The following is a 26,921-nucleotide window of genomic DNA, read 5'->3' as shown; positions in this document are numbered from 1 at the left end:
CACTTCTAAAACCAGTTGGCCGCACCAATTGGTGTGTCATATTAAAGGGGGTGAATAATAATGGAATTAATTATTTTGTGTTTTATATTTGTAATTAATTTAGATCACTTTGGAGAGATCTGTTTTCACTTTGACACGAAAGAGTCTTTTTCTGTTGATCAGTGTTTTAAAAAAAAGCCAAATTAAATCCACTGTGATTCAATGTTGTAAAAAAAACACAAAAGTTTCTTGGGGGGGGTGGGGGGTGTGGTGAATACTTTTTATAGCACTGTAAATAGCTAGGACCTTTGCACAGTACTGTACTGCTGCCACGAAAAAAATCATGACATATGTGAGTGATGATAAACCTGATGCTGATATCTGTCTTTATTGTGGACTGAGAGTGGGAAGGGTGCAGGGGGAGAGAAATTATAGTTGGGAAAAGGGGAAAGGAGAGGGGAGGGAGCAGAAAGCACCAGAGAGACATTCTGTAATGATCAACAAACCAATTGTTTGGAATTAAATGACATTTTCTGGTGTCTCAGGGCTGGGTTTGAATGCAACCACACTAAATGCAGCCCCCTAACCCTAGCACTCCTCCTCTGCCACCTGTCCTACACCCCTCCAGCGGCACTCCACCCGTGCCATTCCCAACATCATTTGCTCTTGCCAGATTTATATACTCGCTCTCTGCTCCACATTGACAAATACAGTACTGTGAAAAAGTCTTGGGCACCATAAGGCCTAAGACTTCTGCACAGTACAGTATATCAATCTTTTCTACAACTTCCTATCTCCTCTAGAAGAGAAGCTGTTTCTCTGACTCAAATCTTCATCCCATCATACATAACCATTGTTAGAGCTGTCTATACCCAATCCTCAGAAATTTCTTCTATACATCACTCCATTTATTGCTCTTCCTTACAGATCCTTTCTAAAAAAAATCATTAAGGTCACTTCCCCGCATGTTGATTTTAACTGTTTCATTCTTTGTATTGTGTACTAGTAGCAAGGTGTTTATTTTATAACAATACCATTACATGAAGCAAGCTGCTGAATATTTCTGGAATTGAAATAGTTGATAATACCACTAGCATGAGTGGTTAGGAATATAATTTAAGCAACATCTTTTTCTATGGGCCTGTAGTAAATGCTTCCATTTCAATTAATCAAATTCTTTTTGAAAGTATAACCTTTTCTTCTATCTTTTTAATTAATTTTTTTTTGGCATGTGCCTGCGTGCGTGTGAGTCTGTGCGTGTGCGTCTGCATGTGTGTCTGTGCGTGCATCTGTGATATGGATTTTTCACAGCGTTTTTACAAGGCGCGGAGTGAGAGAGAGACTGTGTGGCACACCACTCCTCACATAGACACCTTTCGCAGTATTTTCCCTTTGTTTGTACGAGGTTGAGTTGCGATCTCGACACTCAACCTGGCACGGATGGAAAGCGTACTCAGGGGCAGACCCGACTAGTTTCGAACTCGGGAACCTCCACTCCCAGGTCTGGCGCCGATGTCATTGTGCCACCAGCCGGCCCAAAAGAAAGTATAATCTTTCCAAGCAATGTTTTGTGCAATTTCTGTTTCTATTTCACCTTATTTACTTAAGGATTTTGAGATTTTGTATATTTCTAATCAAGTCCCCTTTCAAGCAAATCTTGTAAGGGGAATAACTGCAATTTTCTCAAATCACACCACCTTTTCTGGTCTTTTCTACCAATTCTGTCTAATTCAAACATTTGGCTGCATATGTCTGGATGTCTATGCTTGTACACTTCCTTTAACTGTACCATTTAATTTAATGCTTCTCGTTATTGCTCTTACCAATAAGATTCACTTCTTATTTTCCTGCACTAGATATCATTCGCCCAGTTATGTCTAATACTTCCTAAAATTTACAACATTTCATATACCCTTACATATTTCACCAGCAAATTGACAAAGTGATTACTGCTTAATTGCCTTCCCCTTTTCAACAGCCTGCTCCAAAACTCTGACCAGCGTTTCTATGGTCTACCAGAATTGCATGTGATTTTGTAGAATTATACTTTCCTCAAATTTAGAAAATTGCATAGATGATCATTTTTATACATATTTCCAAACCTTTAATTCTTGTAGCTTGAGTCGAAGATGAATAAGTTTTACAACAGCATCCTTCTGTTTCTCAGAGTGTTCAGGCAAATCTAAGATAATTTGTTTTACTTCATCAATTGCACGCTTTAAATTTTCAATATCCAATGCCACAAATGATCCCTGCAGAGTTCAAAAACAGCAGAAAGAAAACAATGACCAAAGTGAAAATATGAATTTATACTCATCGCGTGTGGCTCAGAGTCAAAAGCCAGCACTCAACTCTCAAATTTTTGTATGTGCACACAGTTTGCAAGCCAAAATGCCAGAGGCAACCTTCATTCCCTGCTATCTGGGAGAAATGTGCACTTGCTGGGACATGAGCAGCTCTGACTGGGATCTTACATAATTCCCATTTTATTATTTCCATATTCACTTTTGTTGCCCCAGATTCTACAATTCCCTTACATAATTGGGACAATTTATAGCGGCCAATTAATATATCAAAACATGCGTACTTTGGGCTGTTAAAGTAAATTGTATGATCATAAAGAAAACTTGCAGACTGCCCACAAGCAATGCCAGAAGCCAGGATTGAATCTGGCTCAATGGACCTGATAGACAGCAGTTTTACTAGCTTTGCCACTGCTGATCAAAGACAGCAGTGGATGGTTTGATAAGATACCATATTGAAAAGTTTCCATGAAAAATAAATTTCCTGATAATAGAAGGTAACATATTAGTAAAGGCAAAAGATTGACTAATCGGCAGTAAACAGGAGGCATGAATGAATGGTCGTTATCTGATGGCAAGATGTAAGATATGTGACAGACAGTGGTCCTCTGGCCTCAATATTTTACAATTTATATAAATTATTTAGATAAAGGGACCAAAGGGATGGTTGCTAAATTTGTAGATAGCAATATAACTTGTGAAGAGAGTACAAGGATGCTACAAAGGGATGTAGACAGAGGGGGAAATATCCAGCAAAAAAGAATTAAAAAGCATATCTTTTAAGCGATTCTGATTCTGAAGTGGTGAGAGATGGCAGAACTTAGAGACGCAGAGGGATATGGAGTGACTTAGGGGAGAACACACAGATCACTATGTAGATACAGCAAATAAATAAGAAAGCAAAATGAAGGCCATCATTTATTGCTTGCAGGAGTGAATCAAAAGTAGGAAGAATATACTTCAGTTATATAGGGGACTGGCAAGACCACATTTTGGGATCAGAATTGGTTTCCTTAGTAAGGATATAAATGCCTTTAAGGAAGATTTATTAGTTTAATGCATGCCATGGAAGGGTTGGCATAAAACATAGCCTGCCTAATATTTATGTCTGCTGGAGTTTAGAAGATGAAAAACTAATCTTTCACAATCCTGAGGATCTTGACATGTGGTGGATGGAATGGAGGAAGAACATTTCCTTTTCTGGGAGAAATTAAACATATGGGTCACTTTCGAAAATAAGATATCAGCCATTTAAGACAAAATTAGGCAAATTGTTTTCTCTGAGGGTTTCAAATCTTTGCAGCTCTGCTTCTTGAAGAAAAGATTGAGTATTTTTAAGCAACATACATCAAAGTTGCTGGTGAACGCAGCAGGCCAAGCAGCATCTATAGGAAGAGGCGCAGTCGCCCTTCGTCAGGACGAAGGGTCTCGGCCTGAAACGTCGACTGCGCCTCTTCCTATAGATGCTGCTTGGCCTGCTGCGTTCACCAGCAACTTTGATGTATGTTGCTTGAATTTCCAGCATCTGCAGAATTCCTGTTGTTTGCGAGTATTTTTAAAGCAGAGTTATATACTTCATAAGCCAGTTGCTACATAATTATGGAAAAGGAGCTGAGGTTACAAAAACACTCCTGAATGTATTAAATGGTAGAAGAGACAGTGGCCTACTCCTGTTTCTAAATTTCATGTTCTTAATCCCCAGAGTTTTTGGATTCAGTTTAGCATTGTTCCCTCTTCTAGTATCAATATTATAGATTGATAGATACATATACACTTTATTGATCCCAAAGGAAATTAGTGGCATTATAAGTGCACAGATATACAAATATTAGAAGATTAATAATTAAAAAATAAGTTGCCTTAAAACTAGATTTACAAGATTTTATTGAGTCCATTGTGGACTTACTATGCAGTGACTTCTACGCAAAATCAATTGGTCCCCATTGTTTGCTTTATCCTGATCTACATTAACTTTTGGCATTCATTGGACTGGAGTACAATAAGGTTATTCCAGAGATTTCTAGAGGACTTTTCTTAACTTGGGTGGCAGATGGAAATATGTTAACACCTCATGCCTAAGCCAGCTCCGTAACTGCCATTCAAGGAAAAAAAAACTGACATGCAAAGAATAGGTACCACAAAATTACAATTTTAATTCTAACACAAAATTTAATTATAATGTACATTTTAGACAAAGGAAACTGTACTAACGACATGAAAATGATAAAATCAGGATATTTCGATATACAGTATTTGATGGTCCCACTGTGAAAACACATTAGGCCTAGAATTTGAATATTCCTTCAAAATGTTAATAAATAACAATATTTAACATAACTATACTGCATATCTGATTATCAGTAAGTGTAAAGCGAACTTGATGATACACGGCTTTCTGAGGTATGAATTACCTAATTTAGGAAAATCTAACTTTGGAGAAATTCTAAACAAAAGAGATTCTGCAGAAGCTGGAAATATTGAGCAAGACAAAGTGCTTCAGGAACACAGCAATAAGGCAGAATCTATGGAGGAGAATAAATAGTCACATTTCGGGCCAAGACACCTTGTCAGGTCGCAAATTCTCCCACACATTTTTCTCGCTAACAATAATGTCAGTCTGGATGTGTCATGTACCCCGTGACGGGTTAAAGAACCAGCAGAAATGGAAAACACTTTGGAGTCCGGTATTGCTATTAACTAATGGTATTTATTAGTAACTACGCAATATCAAACAGGTAAGCAATGGTTATATATAAAAATAATAAGTGTGGAAATAGAAAAACCAAGCTTCTTCAAGCCTAGGGGTAAATGGATACAGTCTTACAGTGATGAGTAAAGTTCAGTTCCGTTCGTGATATTGAGTTGAGTAGTGATAGAGACAGAGGTGTTTGGTTCTTCAGGTGAGCTGATGCCATCGATCTTCCCATTGTCCTCTGAAACTTCCAAGTTAGCCAAATTTGACCAACTTAAGAGCACCGTCTTCGAGTGATAGTCTACTAACCCAGGCAAGGGTTAGACACACTAGTAGACTCCACAAGGTCGCTCTTTCACGCACTAATAATCACAGATCGATACCTCGTAATCGATCCACAGTCCCACACTCGTGGGCACCTTGACAGGATAGTGGTAACTTCACCACAAGCAATTACGCTGGTTTAAATACTGTTGTGCTGAACACCAGCTGTCCATCAAGTAGCTCCTCCTTTCTCTCTAAGAACTTAGAAGCTGCCAGTGTCCTTGCAGAAGTGTAAACATGCTGCAGAAAAACCATTAACACCATCTCCAAGCAGTCTTCGCCTCTCTCTCTCTTAATAACAAGGTGTCTATATTCCACAACTCACTCTCTCTCTTTTTTAAAAGCACAGTTCACAAGGGATAATTCAAGATCCAGTCACAGATGACATATACATACAATACACATTCCACTAGTTTCATTGTTAGCATTGTGGCAATTATTCAATGAAATTTAAAAAAAAAATAAGGCAAGTGGATATAGAGTGATATGATATAGATCATTATAGCAAAGAGTATGATTCTGACAAGGATAAATTGGCTTCAGGATAAATCTTGGGAATAGAATCTTTATGCAACTTGGGAACTTCCTGTACATTATATTGGAGACAAACATCAAAACTATCAAAGCTTACCACTGGTTTTGAGAAATGATCCTCTGCCAAGCCAAGATCCATCATTCTGTCTGCATGTTCACTGACCTTCTTGCACAAGGAATCTATATGCAGTGCTGAAGTACAAGAAAATAATCAATGGAAATAAGGGCCAATGAAATCGACAAGTAGCTACAAAAGATTTTTTTCAAAAACAAAAAGGAACAAGGTTAACATTAAAGCTTGTGCACAGTTGCAAAGAAAATTAAGGCTGAACTGTGCAAATATCATTTCCCCCCAAACAGGTGAGAATTATTTTTTAGTCAGCTTTACATAAATAATTTGCTACAGAAGATTCAATGTCAAAACAGAGGATTAATTGTTAAACATTTATTACCCAAAAATTTTGTTTTCTTGTTTTGAAGTAACTTTGTAACTCAAATGACAATTTTTTAAATTCACTTAACTTGAAGTCCATCCGCCAAATTAAAAGTAATTAAAGGAAGTGGACTGCTTTGTCAACAGTTTTAATCCTCTGACACATTATGCAATATCTTTTATCTGCCTCAAATTTCCCTCAGAGTCACAAGACTTACTACTTCAGCCTTAATTTTCTTTTCCCATTTGTATGTGACTCTGGCAAGCAATTAACTTACCAGATCAAGAAAGTGAAAAACCGCATGGTTAATGGATCCTGCATATTCTAATACTTGGCCACAATTCAAAAATAACTTTTAAGTACCTGTTCCATTTAAGTATCTCTTCCATTTATCAGCACTGCTGTCTTCAAAAGTCTAGCTAGCACAAACAACATTGAGCAAATTGGGTAAATCCTTGCGAAAGTAACCAACTACAAAATGTGTTCATCTTCAGTGGAAGACTAGACGTTGAATATTCAGATTTACAGATAGTGATCTTTAGAATGCTAATATGTAAGTGTCAGTGCCAATTTACTAGATAGGCATCAACAGTAATGAAGTGGGGGTGGAATTGAAAATAAACAATAAAGTCATAGTCATAGAAAATTACAGCACAGAACCAGGTCTTTGAGTCCATCCCTCTGTGTCAAACCATTTAAACTGTCTCATCCCATCAATTTGCGCCCAGACTATAGTCCTCTATGTTCCTCCCATCCATGTACCTATCGAAACTTCTCTTGAACGTTGAACTTGAAATTGCATCCTCCACTTGCACTGGCTGCTCATTCCAAACTCTCAGCATTCTCCAGGTGAAGAAATTTCCCCTTATGTTCCCCTTAAACATTTCACCTTTCACCCTTAACCATGATCTCTAGGTGTATTCCCACTCAACCTCAGGGCAAATGTATGCAGGTTTTTCTACTATCTGTACGCCTCATAATTTTGTATACCCCTATCAAATCTCCCCTCGATCTCCTATGTTCTAGGGAGTAGAGCTATTGCAATGTTCCTACTCACACTGTTCCCCTCCATGTACATATATGAGTTATTGTTTTCTTCAATGAACTCTATCAAGAACCAAGACAGAAACAGACTCTCCAATGCACATCTTGGCCAGTGCCTCAGGATCGCCACAACAGAATACAGGCCCGACATCAGAAGAATTACCTCATCCCGTTGCTGTCACTTCTCTCACTGATTGGTGAGTGGATCAATTTATTTTTGTCCATTTGGCAATCTTATTGTGGTATAATAATATTACAACAATAATACTGATAATTTCATTTATAGGTACTGTTACATACCTCATGGATATCTTGTGACTGTCTTATGACCATGATGTAATTGAGTAGCTGATGAGCATGATGTAATGGTCTTCTGGAGGTCACCTGATGTAATTTTCCCACCGGTGTGAGGTCACGTGATGACATGTTCACCACGAGTATAAGAGGAGACCCCTGGGGTGATGCAGTTAGTTTTCCAGTTAGAACATCAGCCAGATACTCCGCTCCACTGCGTATTTGCCTTATGACGCAGTTTTGATTTAAAACGGAGTTTTACGTGCTATTGTAGGGTACAAAAGTGTTGGGCCAGCAGTTTAACCAATTGCTGCCAGGTTTGTTGATGTATCTTTTCAGTAGCATTGGAGAATGAAGACGGAAGCCTGAAGGAGTCATTCAGCAGTTTTGGATAGGATCGACCATTATTGAATTCGTTCAAGAAAGAGTGACCTGTGTGAGATAGCCTCTGATAAAAGCAGCAGAAAAGGCTGTGTTGTATCTAGTATCCAGAGGGAAAGGTCAGTGCCTTTAAACCGTTTTACTTCCGTTGTCGTGAATCCTGCGGACAAGGCAGGTTCCGGCTGGGATCGGCAGTGACGTCATGTCTTCGAGGAATTCTTTACTTCAGGAAAGTCTCTCCTAATTGACTGTATAAATCTCTTGGATTTTCGAATTTACCATTCTAAGAACTGTTTTTGAACTCACCACTTTAAGAATTGTTTTCACATTTATCGCTTTAAGAACTAGTATTGAGTAGCGGTTTGCTAAATGGCCGCATAGTAGTTTACTTCCCGTTAAGATTTTTGTTTGTTTATTTTTTTAATATATTGAGCAGAGTTTAATAAATGTTTGATTGTTTTTATAAAACCTGACTCAATTGATATATTCATTGTTGCCAATCACGTGACACTACACTTCATACTTCAAATGCTACATAGCTTAATTAAAAACAAATAGATTAAATAACAGAACAGAAACAGTGGAAAAGGCAGTACCACTAAAACTCTGTGTAGAAGAGAAGTGGTGAAGACGTGTGTGTGTGTGTGTGTGTGTGTGTGTGTGTGTGTGTTTTTTAAAAAGTCCCAGATGAGTTCTCAATGTGACAGCTGACAGTTGTGATAGCTAGAGTCATAATAGTTGGTTTTGGGCTTATTTTGTTTCAAGAGCATTTTTTTTTTCTTGTGTGACCCACAACACAGGTTTTGAGAATCCCAGGCCTAAATTATTACTACTACCACTACAACTAATAATAATAATAATGGTAATAGCAGCAACTGTCCATAAAACAACTTACTGGCACAATGGAAAAAAAAACCCTGGACGTTTTGGCCCTTGGCTTGGCATGCTTGACATAATTTGGCCCTTGTGGAACACTAATTGGGGAACCCTGCTTTACTTATTCCTCAGTTCCACTCATAAAGCCTCACTAGACAAGTTCATCAAAAAGTAATGGTAATAATACTGTATCATTTGTCAAAAGTAATGTGGAAATAGTAATCTACTTTCAGTGAAGAAACAAGCTATAATTTTGTAACAAAGAATGTGAATTTTGTTACAAAATTCATGCCACAGAAATCATTTAAGAGATGTGGTGGTTATATTCAGCAAATGTACAGCATGAACTCTGTTGAATTATTTCAACTAGGCTAAAGTGGTATCACCATAAGGTTGGCTCTTAGGACAGCAACAATACATAGTACTACTCAATATCCCTTACTGCCAAATATATTCCCCAATAGTCACTGACACTTGGGAAATATTTACTCATGAATTTCTCATCATTTTAACAGATTACTGAATGCAGGGTACTTAATGGAAGACAGGGAAACTTGGCAACTGTACCATCTTTTTGAGTGACACCGTATTTTCAAACTTGATCATGCTGACCTCTTACAGACAGATCATCATCTTCCTCATCATCTTCTTCCCCTTTTTCATCTGGATCTTTATTGAAGGGATTGAGATGGCCTTGTCGAAACCGTGCAAGTTTTTCATCATATTCCATGTCAGCCTGACCTGAACAAGCAGAATAACTTTTACAATTATATAAGCTGTAATTTTGAAATATTTCAATCAGATATTAAGTGAAATATAAATCAATTTTATCAGGTGTTTTTTTTTCGCCAGTATTTATAATCATATTTGTTTTGAACTTTTAGAAATAAAATTCATCAATAATTACTCTAAGTATATTTTTATGACTACAGTATAGACATTTTACAAATTGAAAATTCTTCCCTCAAGAGGATTATGAACATGTTTTGTTTTCTTTCCACAAGTCACTAATGAATAAGCACATAAGAAAAAGCCAATGCATACTTTTTGTATAGTAGATAAAATATTAATTCAAGGATCCAGGGCTTGCATCTGTTAGGCATAGCAGCAGAAACTTTTAAGAATCCAAATCTGATTCTGGGAACAACTCATTACTTCCTTAATTTTAAAATATGATTTTAGTTACAACTTCTAGACTGTCCAGAACAGAGTATGCCACTAGTAAGTGAACAAACTTGCATTTTCAAAGTTTTTATAAACTATAGAGCTGACATTTGAAGTGCATCATAAAGGCAAAATGAAAGCTGACTATTCCATTGTCGAGCCTGTGTATAAACCTGGTATAATACAATTTTCTGAAAGCTTGAATGGGATCAGGCTATTTTTTTTTAATCTGAGAAGTGCTTTAAAATGTATGACTGAGTCATGCAAGATAGAGGTGGAGAGAATATTTTCACTTCTGAGGCAATCAAACAATTGTTTACTCAAGAGTAGTCAAAACAAAACTGACTATTGAAAAAAATGGCTGAATGCCAAAGTATATGAAAAAGGAACAAAAAATATGCTGGAAGACGAGATTGACCAACTACAATAGAATTCTTCCAAAAGTAAAAATAAATACAAACATTAATTGATCTGAATAACCCATTTCTGTGCTGCATTTTATTCAATTTTAACTGTACTATAGAAATAACGTTAGAAGTAAGTTAGAACCACTAATCAAGGGTCCAAGTTAACAGGAGATAGACAGAAAGTGAGAGGGATACTTACACTAAAAATGCTGAAGATACAGAACAGTTCAGGTAACATCTGGAGAAAGAGAAAAACAGTTAACTTTACAGGTTGGTGATCTTTCTTTCAAAACATCGGAGGAACTCAGCAATGTTAGATGCACCCATGGAGGGAAGTGGATAGTCAACAGAACTCTGATGAATGGTGTCGACTCAAAAAGATAACTCTCTATTTCCTTCTATAGATGCTGCCCCAACCCGCTAAGTTCTTCCAACATTTTGTCTGATGCTTCTGATTTCCAGCATCTAGTTTCTCATATCTGTTGATCTTTCATGAAGTGTTTCTCTCTCCACAGATAAGAGTTGGTAATCCCTAAATTGGTAAAAAGCAAGATGAAAGATACCATAATTAAGACAGTGAAGTCTGTGAAGCTCAAGGAAAACATGCTAAGATCTCACAGAATAAATTCATGGATTTTACAGGAAAAGAAAATCTTAAATACCAGATGCAGGGCTGATGAAACATATGTATTTTATTCCTTCTGTCCTTGCAGAATGCTTTGGTGTTAAAATACAATATCTTAGTTTCACATACATACACAGGTATGTATGACAATTTAAAGTAGCAGATTGATTTCAACATTATTTTGTTGACAGAAAACAGTGATCTCAGAATGCAGGCATTTAGATACAGGTGTCCCCCGCTTTTCGAATGTTCGCTTTACGAAACCTCACTGTTACGAAAGACCTACATTAGTACCCTGTTTTCGCTTTTAGAAGGTGTTTTCACTGTTACGAAGAAAGGCAGCGTGCGCCCCGAGCAGCTGCTCTCCCCCGGATTCGGAACAGCATTGCTTTAACATGTTGCATTGAGCAGCCGTTAGCATACGAGTTCTAAGGTGTCGGAAAAGCCTGAAAGAGTAAGGGTGTTACACTTAGCGTAAAACTAGACATAATTAAGCATTTCGATCGTGGTGAACGAAGCAAGGACAAAGTGAGGTTGGCTTGTGGAAGTTGACGAACATGATGTTGAAGAGGTTTTGGCATCCAATGACCAAGAACTGATAGATGAAGAGCTGATGCAATTGGAAGAGGAAAGGATAACAATTGAAACTGAATGCAGAAAGTGAAGCAGCTGCTTGAGATTTTCGCTGCAATGATAAAGTACAGCATTAATTTTGAAAAGGTACGTAGGTTTAGGGGATATTTGCAGGATGGTTTGAGTGCTTGCAAACAACTGTATGATAGAAAAATGCGCGAGGCTCAGCAGTCAAGCAAGCCTTCCACATCAGCCACAGCAGACGACGAACCTCGACCTTCGACATCGAGGCGGGCAGTCATAGGAGAAGATGAGCTGCCTGCCCTGATCAACGATGAGATGACACTCCCGTGTCCCACCACCCCAACACCCGGGCCCCGGACAGATACTGTACCAATTCGCGAAGAACGCAGCCGTAGCCAGGAGGCACACAGCACATCTTTAAGAAAAAAGCCGAAATAAACATGCTAATTAATTAGGTGCCGCCTAGCACGTAATTGTCGGCCCAGATCAGAGGCGATGCAACCGGCAATCACTTCTGATCTGCGCCAATATTTATGTGCCGGGCAGCACCTAATTAATTAGCATGTTTATTTCAGCTTTTTTCTTAAATATGTGCTGGGTGCCTCCCGGCTACCGCTGTGTTCTTCGCGGCAATGTATCGGGTCGGCGGCCCAGAGGGTGGGGGCCACTGCACCACCCAGCCTGTGACGACTCAGTCTAACACATCATCATCAGTGTGCTCGGCGCTGTTTTCCCAATTCCGGTAAGTGATACTACACTGTACGTACATTATTTCTACTTTATATGGGCTGTGTATTTTTATGTGTTATTTGGTAGATTTGGCAGCTTCATAGTTTAAAGGTTACAGGAGAGTGCGTTTATGCCAACAGCGCTTGCATGAGATTTTCTGCTGAGAGTGCTTGCATGAGATTTTCGCTACGGAGATCTGTGCAGGCAATCGTTGTAGAGAAGTATTTCTACTTTATATAGGCTGTGTATTTATCATATCATTCCCACTTTTACTATATGTTACTGTTACTTTAGGTTTTATGTGTTATTTGGCATGATTTGGTAGGTTATTTTTGGGTCTGTGAATGCTCACTAAATTTTCCCATATAAATACATGGTAATTGCTTCTTCGCTTTACGACATTTCGGCTTACGAACCGTTTCATAGGAACGCACTACCTTCGGATGGCGGGGGAAACCTGTATTTAGATATACAAAACATTAGAAACAGCAATCCAAGGGGAGGGAGTGGAAGACCAACTAAGATATATATTGGCAAAGAGGTACAGAACGTCAAAAGGAGAAATCACATTTTACAAAAAACTGAGTTATTTGCACTTTGGGTTTTACACTAGGAAGAATATTGAGGCAACATAGAGCTTACTGCGCAGATTCACTAGGGTAATGCCCCATGTAACAAAATACAAATAAAGGAGAAATACCCAGAATTTCTTAACATGGTCACTTTAAACTTGCTTGAAGGGTATGAGGTAGTTAAAAGATGGTCATTTCCAATGATGAAGGGATTTCCAACAGGATGAATAGCTAAGAGACCAAAGTGTTTCTGTAAAGAGTCAGAAACTTATTTTGCTTCCTGACTCCCCAAAACACTTTTAAGAGGTTGTAGAAGAGGGCATTCTTAATTTGTTAACTAACATATTGAAATTACACCAGTGCAAGATTTCAACAGGGAAATGTTAATCTTCCACCATCATTCTCACCCCTTGCCTTCCCCATTCTTTTGTCTCATTAATTTATTTTTCTTCAAACCGCTTCAATATACATCTTTAACTTTTATATTGTACAGTACTTTTTTTCCAGCCATGAGTTTGATGCCATTGGGCTCTCCAATTCTATGCCTAAAGGACAAAGTAGGTTAAGTCAGTTTTTGTTAGTGGATTCTGGTTAACTGGGCAATCGGTTAATCAGAGCAGCTACCTACTTAGGACAACTCTTAAAAGAACAAAAACTAATCTAGAAAATAGCTGGGATTCCCTTTGGTTATTTGGGACAGGAGATTGTTGCTGAACAGTTTCTAACTAGCGTCTGTCGCATGCACTTATGTGGTTGTTTGACACTACACTGTGCTTAGAGCAAAAAATAGCATCAGTTACATTTATTTATAACAAAAAGCAGCGATTTTTGTCACTGATAGGTGGATAAAAATTAAAAGAAAGACAAATCAGAGCTGTTTTGCTCACTAGAATTTCAAGCATTCAGGCTTGATGCCAGAAATAGCCATGAGTGAAAAATGAAACGATTTCAATACTTCAACAAGTTAGAAACTACGAAAAATTTGAAGGCATTGACAATCATCTTATATACCTCAAAGAAATGGACGATTTGAAGGATGCATTGAATGAAGGCAGTCCATTTTCTGCACTAGGTGCCTGTGCTGATTTTGTTCATTTACAATTAATTAAAAGAACACGGCAGTGTACACTGGATGAATTCCTCCATCGATAAATATTAGGAAATAATAGTTTTACAGTATAGTAGTACTGGTAATGTTCTAATTTGTTCTGTACGTCATTTCAATACATAATTTGTTACTCAGTTAAATAGAAGTTTTTTTAAAACCTTTTTAACAACTTCCATGAAACTTCGGCGAATTAAGACAGCTGCTTAATTCGGCCAAAATGTACCAGTCTCAGGGTGTCCCAATTAAGCAGAATCCAATGTATTTTGAAAGCTCCTGGCCTTCACGTGTGGCTTAGGTACTAAGCCCGGCGGAACTGTTTCTACTGACAGAAGGGGCAAAGGTGGGTTACTGATGCCTAGAAAACAATCGCTTCAAGCAGATGGGGCTCATGAGCCATGGTTGGCACCTCAGCTAGGAGAAGGAAATCTCTAACCTCAAACCTCTGCTGCCTTGTCGATACAGGAGTAAACCCCAAAGAAAAATCCAGAGCTGGAGTCCCTAAGGCAGTCCTGCATTGATTCAATGCTGACTGCTACCAAACTGTATCGGTCTCTGCCATCTCTTTAGGTTCATCAGATGCGTAGAAGCGGAGCTCGCTACATAGGCAACAGCTTGCTCTCTATATCGTACTATCCAGACTTGGGCATCTAGATAGCTTGGACGCAATATCCATGGTCAACTGTGGTCAAACACCCTCACCTCAGTGTTATCAGACAGAACAGAAACTGGTCTTTCGGCCCATCATATCTAAGTTGATCATAAACCACCTACCAGCACTTAATCTTGGTTACTACGTTTTATTGAGATGCTTCTTAAATAGTGAGAGAGCACCTGCTTCCCTCCACCTTCTCAGGTGGTGTGTTCTTAAGTTTTCAACACTGAGTGGAGAAAATCTTCCCCAGATCAACAGAACTGCTTGTTGTTGAGTGGCAACGAATGGCAACTCCAGGGTTTTCATGGCAAGATATGGAGATAGGTGGCCAGAGCTTTCTTCTGCACAGATACTGCTGCTGCCCAGGCTGAGACCCAGCCAGATTGAAACTCAGGACCATCCGCCTCCAAGTCCAGTGCTAATGCCACTACACCAACAGCTGGCCCAAAGAACAAACCTCTTACTCCTCAACTTATTCCTATGCTTACTGGTCTTAGGCACGTTTGAAAGGTTTCTGACTTCCTATCCTGTGTTCCTCACAATGTTGCATACTTCTATTAAGTCTCTTCTCAATTTCCTATGCTGCAAGGCAGACAAACCCAGCTTATCTCATCTCACAAATGAAACAGCCCATACAGGCAATATTATGATGAATCTCCTCCAGGCCTCTCCATTGTGATCATATACTTCTTATTGTGCGGTGAACAAAAATGGACATATTCCAGTTGTTAGCCAACTAATGTTTCAAGACCTCCCTGCTCTTATAATCCATGCCACAGCTAATGAAGTCAAGCATCTCATAAGCTTTAGCGACACACACAAACTGCTGGAGGAACTCAGCAGGTTAGGCAGCATCTACAGAAATGAGTAAACAGTCGACATTTTGGACCAAGACCCTTCATCTGGACTCGAAAGGAAGGAGGAAGAAGCCAGAATAGGGTGGGGGGAGGAGAAGGAGTACAAACTGGCAGGTGATATTTGAAACCCAGTGAGGGGGAAGGGGGATGAAGTGATAAACTAGGGGATGATAGGTGGAAGAGGTAAAAGGATGAAGGAGGAATCTGATAGGAGAAGTATGTGGACCATGGGAGAAAGGAAAGGAGGTGGGATACAAGGGGAGGTAATGGGTAGGTAAGAAGGTGAGCGGGGAGCCAGAATGAGGAATGAAAAAAGAGAGAAGGGGAAGGAGAGAGAAGTAACCAGAAGCTGGAGAAATTTATATTCTTGCAGTCAGGCTGGAGGCTACCCAGACATAATGAGGTGTTCTTCCTCCAATGGGAGTAGCCTCATCATGGCAGTGGACAGACATATCAGAATGGGAAGAGGAAGTGGAATTAAAATGGGTAACTACTGGGAAACCACACCCTCTGTGGCAGAGGGAATGCTTGACGAAGCACTCCCCCAGTCTACATCGGGTCTCACTGTTGTAGAGGAGGCTGCACCGAGAACACCAGATGTAGTAGACAACAGATTCTCCACTGAACTATCACCTCACCCGGAAGGACTGTTTTGGGCCATAAATGGTAGTGAGGTACAAGGCAAGTTTAGCATTTGTCCTGCTTGCAGGGATAAGCGCCAGGAAGGGATGAGTGGACAAAAGAATCATGTCGAAAGCAGGAAGTGGGAAGGGAGGGGAAAAGAAGATGTATTTTTGTGGTAGTATATGACTTCATCATCTTGTCAATAGACAATAAGTGCAGGAGTAGGCCATTTGGCCCTTCGAGCCAGCACCACCATTCACTATGATCATGGCTGATCATCCACAATCAGTATCCAGTTCCTGCCTTATCCCCATAACCTTTGATTCCGCTATCTTTAAGAGCTCTATCCATCTCTTTCTTGAAAGAATCCAGAGACTTGGCCTCCACAGCCTTCTGGGGCAGAGCATTCCACATACCCACCACTCTCTGGGTGAAAAAGTTTTTCCTCAACTCCGTTCTAAATGGCCTACCCCTTATTTTTAAACTGTGGCGTCTGGTTCTGGACTCATCCATCAGCAGGAACATGTTTCCTGCCTCCAGCGTGTCCAATCCCTTATAATCTTATTGTTTCAATCAGATCCCCTCTCAGCCTTCTAAATTCCAGAGTATACAAGCCCAGTCGCTCCAATCTTTCAACATATGACAGTCCCGCCATCCCCGGAATTAACCTCGTGAACCTACGCTGCACTCCCTCAATAGCAAGAATGTCCTTCCTCAAATTTGGAGACCAAAACTGTACACAGTACTCCAGGTGTGGTCTCACCAGGGCCCCGTACAGCTGCAGAAGGACCTCTTTGCTCCTATACTCAATTCCCCTTGTTATGAAGGCCAGCATGCCATTAGCTTTCTTCACTGCCTGCTGTACTTGCATGCTTGCTTTCAGTGACTGATGTATAAGAACACCTAGATCTCATCGTGCTTCCCCTTTTCCTAACTTGATTCCATTTAGATAATAATCTGCCTTCCTATTCTTACCAAAGTGGATAACCTCACATTTATCCACATTAAATTGCATCTGCCATGCATCTGCCCACTCACCCAGCCTATCCAAGTCACCCTGCATTCTCATAACGTCCTCCTCACATTTCACACTGCCACCCAGCTTTGTGTCATCGGCTAATTTGCTAATGTTACTTTTAATTCCCTCATCTAAATCATTAATATATATTGTAAACAGCTGCGGTCCCAGCACTGAACCCTGCGGTACCCCACTGGTCACTGCCTGCCATTCCAAAAGGGACCCATTAATCGCTACTCTTTGTTTTCTGTCAGCCAGCCAATTTTCAATCCATGTCAGTACTCTGCCCCCAATACCATGTGCCCTAATTTTGCCCACTAATCTCCTATGTGGTACTTCATCAAAGGCTTTCTGAAAGTCCAGGTACACTACATCCACTGGCTCTCCCTTGCCCATTTTCATAGTTACATCCTCAAAAAATTCCAGAAGATTAGTCAAGTACAATTTCCCCTTCATAAATCCATGCTGACTCGGACCAATCCTGTTACTACTATCCAGATGTGTCGTAATTTCATCTTTTATAATTGACTCCGGCATCTTTCTCACCACCGTCAGGCTAACCGCTCTAGAATTCCTTGTTTTCTCTCTTCCTCCCTTCTTGAAAAGAGGGACAACATTAGCCACCCTCCAATCCACAGGAACTGATCCTGAATCCATAGAACATTGGAAAATGATTACCAATGCGTCCACGATTTCTAAAGCCACCTCCTTAAGTACCCTGTGATGCAGACCATCAGGTCCCAGGGACTTATCAGCCTTCAGACCCAACAGTCTATCCAACACCATTTCCCGCCTAATATAAATTTCCTTCAATTCATCCATTACCCTAGGTCCTTTGGCCACTATTATATCACTATATTCCCTAGTGAAGTCAGATCCAAATACCTGTTCAACTTGTCTGCCATTTCCTTGTTCCCCATAATAAATTCACCAGCTTCTGTCTTCAAGGGCCCAATTTTGGTCTTAACTATTTTTTTCCTTTTCACATTCCTAAAGAAGGTTTTACTATCCTCCTTTATATTCTTGGCTAGTTTACCTTCGTACCTCATTTTTCCTCTGCGTATTGCCTTTTTAGTTACCTTCTGTTGCTCTTTAAAAGTTTCCCAATCTTCCAGCTTCCCACTCGTCTTTGCTATGTTATACTTCTTCTCTTTTATTTTTATACTGTCCATTACTTCCCTTGTCAGCCACGGCCTCCCCTTAGGATCTTTCTTCCTCTTTGGAACGAATTGATCCTGCACCTTCCGCATTATTCCCAGAAACACTTGCCATTGCTGTTCCACTGTCATCCCTGCTAGGGAATTGTTCCATTGAACTTTGGCCAGCTCCTCCCTCATAGCACCATAGTTCCCTTTGTTCAACTGTAATACTGACACTTCCGAGTTTCCCTTCTCCCTCTCAAATTGTAGATTAAAACTTATCATATTATGGTCACTACCTCCTAATGGCTCCTTTACCTCGAGGTCCCTGATCAAATCCGGTTCATTGCACAACACTAAATCTAGAATTGCGTTCTCTCTGGTAGGCTCCAGTACAAGCTGTTCTAAGAATCCATCTTGGAGGGACTCCACAAACGCCCTTTCTTGGGGTTCAGTACCAACCTGATTCCTCCAGTCTACCTGCATGTTGAAGTCCCCCATAAAAACTGTAGCATTACCTTTGTGACATGCCAATTTTAACTCTTGATTTAACTTACACCCTACCTCCAGACTACTGTTTGGGGGTCTGTAGATAACTGCCATTAGGGTCTTTCTACCCTTAGAATTTCTCAGTTCTATGCATACTGACTCCACGTCTCCTGATTCTATGTCCCCCTTCGCAAGGGACTGAATATCATTCCTCACCAACAGAGCCACCCCACCCCCTCTGCCCATCAGTCTGTCCTTTCGATAGGACGTATATCCTTGAATATTCATTTTCCAGGTCCTGTCCACTTGAAGCCATGTCTCTGTTATTCCCACAACATCATACTTACCAATTTCCAACTGTGTCTCAAGCTCATCTACTTTATTTCTTATACTTCGTGCATTCATATATAATACTTCTAATTCATTACTCCCCTCACCTCCCAAATCAATTCCTATTTCACTTGGCCACACTGTACAATCCCTTCTTGAGCTTTCAGCTCTGTTGATTCTGTTGTCTTTCTTAACTTTTCTTATTCTCACTTTCCCTTTATCTCCATCCTTATGTTTCCAGTTCATCCCCTCCCCACCCCCACTACTTAGTTTAAACACACCCGTATTGCAGAGGAAAACCTGCCTGCCAGAATGCTGGTGCCCCACTTATTAAGGTGCAACCCGTCCCTTTTGTACAATTCATCCTCACCCCGAAACATACCCCAGTGGTCCAAGAATGTAAATCCTTGCTTCCTGCACCAGTTCCTCAGTCACACATTCAGACATTGTCTTCCTAACATATTTGAACTTGCATATATTCTACAAGTCCTTTTGTTCATGGATAATCTGAAGGGTCTTTCATGCATGTCCTACCCCCCAAATGCATTCAATCTATTATCACAATTAGATCATTACTATTCTGTAGCCCAAGCCTACGCTCCTCACTATGAATGACGCCAATTTTTACATCTACAAATTTACCGATGGTGATCAACACAAAGATTTAACATCTTTAACAAACCTCATACTTAACTATATTAGCCTAATTGGTGCACACTAATCAGCTTAATACTTATTGAATGTCAAGAAAGATTTAAAAACTTGACACCTTTCTCTCACACTGCATTTAAACCCCCAATTCAACCAGAAAATCCTTAAATTTCAGTACTTCAGATATGGAGGCGTGGCTACTAAATGAGTGGGTGCGGCTTCTTTAAAATACCTGATTTTTAAAATCAGCGTCCAAGATTAGTAACTCGAATAACGTCATATACTTGACCTAGTTTCTGTGTTGCCTCAGCACAATTAACAACTTGAATTGCTAAAACCAGCAAAAAAAAGCGTGGAAATTCAAAGTGCATTCAATTCTAAACCTTTTGCGTTTTATCTCAAAAGTAACTTACTCCATCTGTCATATGCTACGATTTGAAGATAACCGTCAATTTTCGCCACAAAGATCAATGAAATACGCGAATGCAACACAAACAGATTATGCAAGCAATTGTACTGAAATCGCCTAAAGGTCGAATTGTCAGATTCTTAAGTGCCGACTCCCATTTTGCTTCAGTCAAATCATATTTTCAGCTACAACCGCAACACTTATATTCTTCCATTGACAAATGCTGGAAGAAACTAAACTTTCATTTTAGAACAGCATCCCGTGAGACCAGCGTACAAACGTGATCGAAAATATTCACGAGTGGCACTAAAAGAATAAAACGGAGATATTTAATTTTTAGTAATGCCTTAAATTAAGAACAAACTAGGCTTCATTTTTGCATCACTTTCGCCGACCAAAGCTGCCACAGTCAGTGACGGTTTAAAACAATTTAAATGATGTGAGGGAGCAACCAGTGCGAAGTGGGCCCAGATGAGGACAGAGTGATAGAGTGAACGGACGACCGCCACTGCAGATTCTGAATCAGCGAGGCTGCTGCACGAATATAACAACATTGGGGGAAAGCAGAAGAACACCGTACCTCATCGTGACGGTCCAGACGGCAGAAAAGCAAAACAGCGGGAGGAGGGTGGGAGTAAGTCAGACAGCCTGAACCACCTCGACAAGCCAGCACCCCATCATATTGACCCCCCTCACCACAGAGCCGACCAGACCAGACCAGACCAGCCCGGCCGCGCAGCCCGCCCCTCCACAACCCACCAATCAACGAGCCAGCCGGTCGGCCGCACCGCACGTCGGGATACTGGCTGTCCCAGCAGAAGGACGCCGTGTTACCCAGCGACGCGGAGCGCTTGGATGGGACTTTACAGAAGTTTACTCTTTCGCCCGTAGCACCCCATCCTTTGAATCAGTTGGTTGTGATTTCAAGCTCGTATCTGGCACTAAACGAGGCATGGCAACTCGCCTCAGAGTACTGAAATCTTACGTTTATCCAGTTATGTTATATGGCTCAGAATATTGGACAATATCTGGTCATGTGAGGAAACGAATTGAAGCAGCAGAGATGTGGTTTTTGAGGAGGATGCAAAGAATATCATGGATGAAACGAATACTGTAACGAGGATGTCATGAACAGAGCAAACACAAAAAGAGAAATAATTGTATGAGATCATGAAAAGGCAACGTAACTTCATTGGCCACGTGATTAGGAAATAGGAGTTAGAATGCACGGTAATTATGGGAAAGATTGAAGGGAAGAAAGCAAGAGGAAGACAAAGACAAATGATGATGGAGACAGTAGCCAGAGAACTAGAAATGAATACCAATGACTTGATCCGAAACAGGAGTGTGTGGACCATGGCATTCAAAGTTCAAACTGGGCACAGCACCTGATGATGATCTGGAAGCAGCTTGACACATTTAGCGTAGTGCTTGATTGTTAGAAGTAATACCTTACAGGTGAGGCATTAAAAAGAGACCATGTCTTGCAATATTTATTCCTCAATCAATGCCGCCAAAAAAAAACCAAGTTTCTCTTGCTGGAGGGTGAATTTCACTGTAGGTAACGAGTAGGTATCTCTTGGGCAGTTGCAGGTGCTTCAGCAATTTAATTTGTAGCCCTCCATAGAGTAAACAACATCACCTCTATCCCTGTTTCTGTTAAAAGGATTCAAAAGCAACATATCGCAGATAAATACTGAAAATATTGCTTCACTGAATTCATGTCATTATGTTTTTAATTTTAGAGTTCTACTGTAATTAACTTTTCAAAATAGCACAGGTCCTGGAAATATCAAATTAGACACTGATCTGAAACACTAATTCATCTTTCTATCCACTGATACTGAACATACTGCTGAAAATATGTGTATTTGGGCATTTTCTGTTTTATATTGGTAATTTTTTTTACTATTTAGTCATTTCTATTTGTAGATATATTTATTTATTGATTAATTGGCTGGCATACAGCGTGGAGTAAGCCCTTCCGGTACTTAAAGCCAGGCTGCCCAGCAATCCCCCAATTTAATCCTAGATCACGGGACAATTTACAATAGACCAGTTAACCTCCCAACCGGTATGTCTTTGGACTGTGGCAGGAAACCAAAGCAGCTGGTAGAAGCCCACACGGTCACCGGGAGAGCGTACAAACTCCTTACAGGATGTTATGGTATTATCTTAAACTAAACTGCATTGCAAAACCTTTTGTGGCTGCAGAATGCTTTTACAGAAGTCCTGAAGTGCTGGTCATCTTTTTCTTTAGCAATGCGATATTTACAGCAGGAACTCAAGCTTCCTGCTAAGAATAAATACACTTAAGGTAAATACACTTATCGTTTTGAGTTCTGATGTCTTTGATGGTGTAGAGCCATCACTTTAAACTTTTGATGGTGTTTCCGACACTGAGGGTAAATAAACAATTTAGTCAATAAATTTTAAAAGAAAATAATGTTTAATGCCTCTGCTAAATGTTGGAAACTCCCACTAGTGAAAGCTGGCCAATCACAAAAACATCATTCAATACAGTTGGAAGCATTCAGTGGATTAGGCCACAAACAAGAGAAAATCTGCAGATTCCGGATGTGCAGTGTGTGTTGCAGCAGTTCAGGCTGTATTTATACAAAGGGATAAACTTAATGTTAGGGGGAAAATACCAATATCTATCACAACTGGGTAAGAAAGATGAAAAAAAACTACAATTTGAAATTTTTTAAAATCTTCTTTTCCCAGTTTTATCAAAGTGTCTCTGATCTAAAATGTTAACTCTTATTTCTCTTTCCACACATGCTGCCTGACCTGTAGACTGTTCCCAGCATTTTTGGTGTTTGATTTGTCCCTAGTCTCGTCCTATTTCCCATATACATTGCCAGCATACAATCTTCTGATTGACATTCATCGGGAATCAATCCAAGGACATCTATCAGAACACCTTTGCAGCCATTCTCCTGTGTTGTACCATCACAGTAGTCTAGTATATTCAGAAAGTTCATTCAAAGGATTGCAGAAACAACTCTTTGACAGACATCCCACCTCTCCTGGAAGTTCTAGGAGTCTCCCGCATGTCGATAGTGGCTCCCTGATGCCCGGATATTATATACAATATCCCAGAAATAGATTTTTTTGAGTGGGAGAGGGAGAGCGAGCATCCTGATTGGTCTCTCTTCGTGCTAAGAGTGGTCCCCAACCACCGGACGTGAGGAAACGATATGATTTGGCAATATGAGTCAGCTGCACCTTTCCTCATTCCCTGTCATGCACTGTTGAATTTTAATACATGCGAAGTCATCATTGACCCAAGACGCGCAAAGGAATGGGTCCGTGACCCATTTGTGAATGTTTCTGGTGAATCATCCATGTCAGCACGGAAAAAAGATCAACTCCTCGAGCTTGCAACTGACGGTGGGCTGAAAAGTACGTTTGACATAACATCTCTGCTGGCATTCTAGATCAAAGTCAAGGCTGAATATCCTGAGATAGCCACGAAAGCACTGAAAACGTTGCTTCCGTTTCCAATATATTTCTGCGAAGCGAAGTTTTCTGCAATGAATGCAACGAAAATTAAATTGTGGAATAGACTGGACATAAGGAACCCCCTTCGAGTATCGCTGTCTCCCATCACCCCTTGATAGGACTGCATTGTTGCAGGAAAACAAGCCCAGGGCTCCCACTGGTTCAACGATATTGGTGTGTTGCAATGATTTTACATGTTCATACAAGGAAAATATGCGCTGTGTGTTTAATATCCAAACATTACTTAAAATGGTATGATGCTATTGACTTGTAAGTGACTTATCAGTGGTCCCCAACCTCCAGGCCATGAAGAATACAGTGGTGGCTTGAATGCACCCAGCACATCTTTAAGAAAAAAAGCCGAAATAAACAAGCTAATTAAATAGGTGATTGCCGATTGTGTGGCCTCTGATCTGGGCCGACAGTTACGTGCCGGGCGGCACCTAATCAATTAACTTGTTTATTTCGGCTTTTTTCTTAAAGATGTGCTGGGTGCATTCTGGCTAACGCTGTACCGCTGCATTCTTCGCGGCCCGGAGGTTTGGGACCACTGTTATAATTGACTCATCACTACGTTCATGCGAGGAAAATATGCGCTGTGTGTTTAATATTAAATTCGTTAGATAAACCCCTTTAGAAACGAAATTGAGTGTATCAGCCACTTGCAAGTGACTTATAGTTGACTTATCACCTATATTCTGGTTGCGTTTAACACCCCGCCCCCCCGCGGGGTCGGCCGGTCCGCAAGAATATTGTCAATATTAAACCGGTCCGCGGTGCAAAAAAGGTTGGGGACCCCTGATTTAAACTAGCTGGCTAGCTGCCAAGGAGCTATGCTATTGATGTCCTACGTGATGAGGCCAAACTCCCTGTAGACTTGCTTAAAGTTGTAATAGAATAAAGGTGATAATATAAGTACATATTTTAATGTCACATTTGCTGCATATACCCAGCTTGGTTTACAGATTAGACAAAATCACTAAACAAAGTATTACATACACCCTTGGAGGTAGACGGGAGGTGGGGGGTGGATATGGGGTTGCAGGGGGCAGGGGTGCTACCTCCCTGAAATGAGTTTTTGCAGGGTGGGATGTCTGTTTTGATTACATTGTGTGCATAAAAGATAATGTGACATTATGTGGTAGTAATCTAAAGCCAACATTCATTTCATGAGAACCATGATGAGGTTCATGTTGGAGATTCAGGAACAAATCCAAAGTTCTTGGGTATGAATGGCACTGTATAGATTTATGAAAAAGAAACATTTCATACAATATATCCAGAGTTCAGATGTCAAATTATAGCATATAGTTTATTAGCTATAACCTTCAGTTAATTTTCACCACATAAAAGTCTGCATCTCCATTTTAAGGAAATTCATTATGTAGGCTCCTGAGGCCTTCTTCAGACAGTTTCCAAAACTGATCATCTAGTATGTGAAGTATTGGTTTAGTATTGTCACATGTACCAAGATGCAGTGAAAAGCTTGTCTTTTATACTGTTTATACAGTCCACTGAGCTAGAATAAGGTAAAAGAATAATACTGCAGTGAAGTGTAAAAACCACTGAAAAGTGCAGTAAAGATAAATGATAAAGTGGTAGGTTGTGAGGCCAAGAGTCCATCGTATCGTCCAAGAAGTTCATCCAAGAGTGATAGCAGTGGGATGGAGGCTGTCCTTAAGCCATGTGGCACTTGCTTTTAGGCTTTTGTAGGTTCTGCTTGATGAGGGAGGGGAGAAGAGAGAATGTTTGGGCAGTTGGAGTCTATGATTATTCTGCCTGCTTTATTGAGGCAGTGAGAAAGCATTCTTAAGAGGAGAGGCTGATTCTTGTGATATGCTGGACTTCGGCCACAATTCCTCTACAGTTTCTTATCAGAAGCAGCGTAGTTGCCATACGAAGCCATTATACATCCAGGCAGAATGCTTCATATGGTGCATCAATAATAATTGATAACAATCGACAGAGACATGCCAAATTTCTTTAGCCTCCTCAGGAAGCAGAGGCATTGGTGACCTTTCTTGGCCGTGATATCAATGTAGTTGAACCATTTTGGCTATTGGTGATGTTCACACCTAATGGGTATTTGAAGCTCTCAACCACAATGCAGTTGATGTAGACAGGAGCATGTGCATTGCCCCCTTTCTGAAGCTGTTTTGTTGAGGGAAAGGTTATTGTCTTCATACTGAGTCATTAAGCTGTGTACCTCCCTCCTGTGCGCATCATTATTTAATATGTAACCCACTATAGTGGTGTCATCTGCAAACTTGTAGATCAAGTTTGAGAAAAATCTGGCCACGTTGTCATGATCATATAGGGAGTAGAGTAGGGAGCTGAGGACGCGACCTAATGAAGCACCAGTGATTAGAATAATCATGACGGAGGTGCTGCCTATCCTTACTGATTGTAATCAGTTGGTCAGAAAGTCAAGGTCCTAGCTGCAAAGGGAAGTATTAACTCTCTGTATCTGGGCTCAGGTGATGAATTTGCTTGGACTAATAGAATTGAAGGCAGAACTATGGTCAAAAAACAATAGTCTGATGTAGGTACATATCTTTACTATCCAGCTGCTCCAGTGGTGAATGTAGAGCCAGGGAGGTGCCATCCAATAGACCTGTTGTAGCTGTAGGCAAATTGCAGTTGGTTGGGGTTGTCTAGAAAGCTGGAGTTTATGTGTGCCATGACAAGCCTCTCAAAGCACTTCTGAAGTTGCTGAAATTTGGGACAGGACCAATACCACTCTGGTAGAAAAAGTCAGAGATGTGGAAACCATCAGTTTCACAACCTTTGAAAAAACATTCACCTCTCATTTCATTTTCACTCTTCTAAGTTTTGTCTAATGAGCTAAGCTTGTTGCTAAATTGATACCTGGAGTTTTGGAAACATGGCAGTCTTTGAGTCTTAGATTTGACCATTTATATCATATAATTCCTGGAGTGTCTCTCAGATATTGTAGTCTGGTAGACTTCCTTGTTGGCAGCTGGATTTTATTCAACATTTCATAATAGGTAAGGAGACTGACTGTGGAAACCACTTGTCAGGCTGCTTTTGGTAAGAGTTCTCTTGGGAAGGGTGTTGAGTTTTGAAAGGACCTACTTATGTCAGACCTTTTTATTTTTGGAAGGTTCTCAAAATCTGATAATAAGTGGAAAAGCAGGTTCACCTTTGCTGGATGGTATCTG

At 40.2% G+C, this 26,921-nt stretch overlaps 1 protein-coding gene across 3 annotated transcripts in view; it reads right to left on the bottom strand.

Annotated features, from left to right (window-relative positions):
- The window catches only part of def8 (differentially expressed in FDCP 8 homolog), a 53,319-nt gene extending 32,353 nt beyond the window's left edge, over positions 1–20,966 (bottom strand). For 2 of the 3 annotated variants that reach the window (XM_063067051.1, XM_063067053.1), the window contains exons 1-5: positions 20,813–20,966; positions 10,632–10,670; positions 9,474–9,602; positions 5,930–6,024; positions 2,082–2,231 (exon numbers count right to left, since the gene is read on the bottom strand). In XM_063067051.1, the coding sequence (XP_062923121.1) occupies positions 2,082–2,231; positions 5,930–6,024; positions 9,474–9,591 (363 nt within the window). In that variant the 5' untranslated portion in view covers positions 9,592–9,602; positions 10,632–10,670; positions 20,813–20,966. The remainder of the gene's footprint in view (positions 1–2,081; positions 2,232–5,929; positions 6,025–9,473; positions 9,603–10,631; positions 10,671–20,812) is intronic. The other variant, XM_063067052.1, reaches the window with a different exon arrangement.
- Between the last annotated feature and the right edge of the window lie 5,955 nt (positions 20,967–26,921).

This window comes from Mobula hypostoma, chromosome 14 (assembly GCF_963921235.1).
Source record: "Mobula hypostoma chromosome 14, sMobHyp1.1, whole genome shotgun sequence".
NCBI classification, from domain to species: domain Eukaryota; kingdom Metazoa; phylum Chordata; class Chondrichthyes; order Myliobatiformes; family Myliobatidae; genus Mobula; species Mobula hypostoma.
Note: the sequence above shows the minus strand (reverse complement) of the source record. Positions and strands in the feature narration are given on the sequence as shown.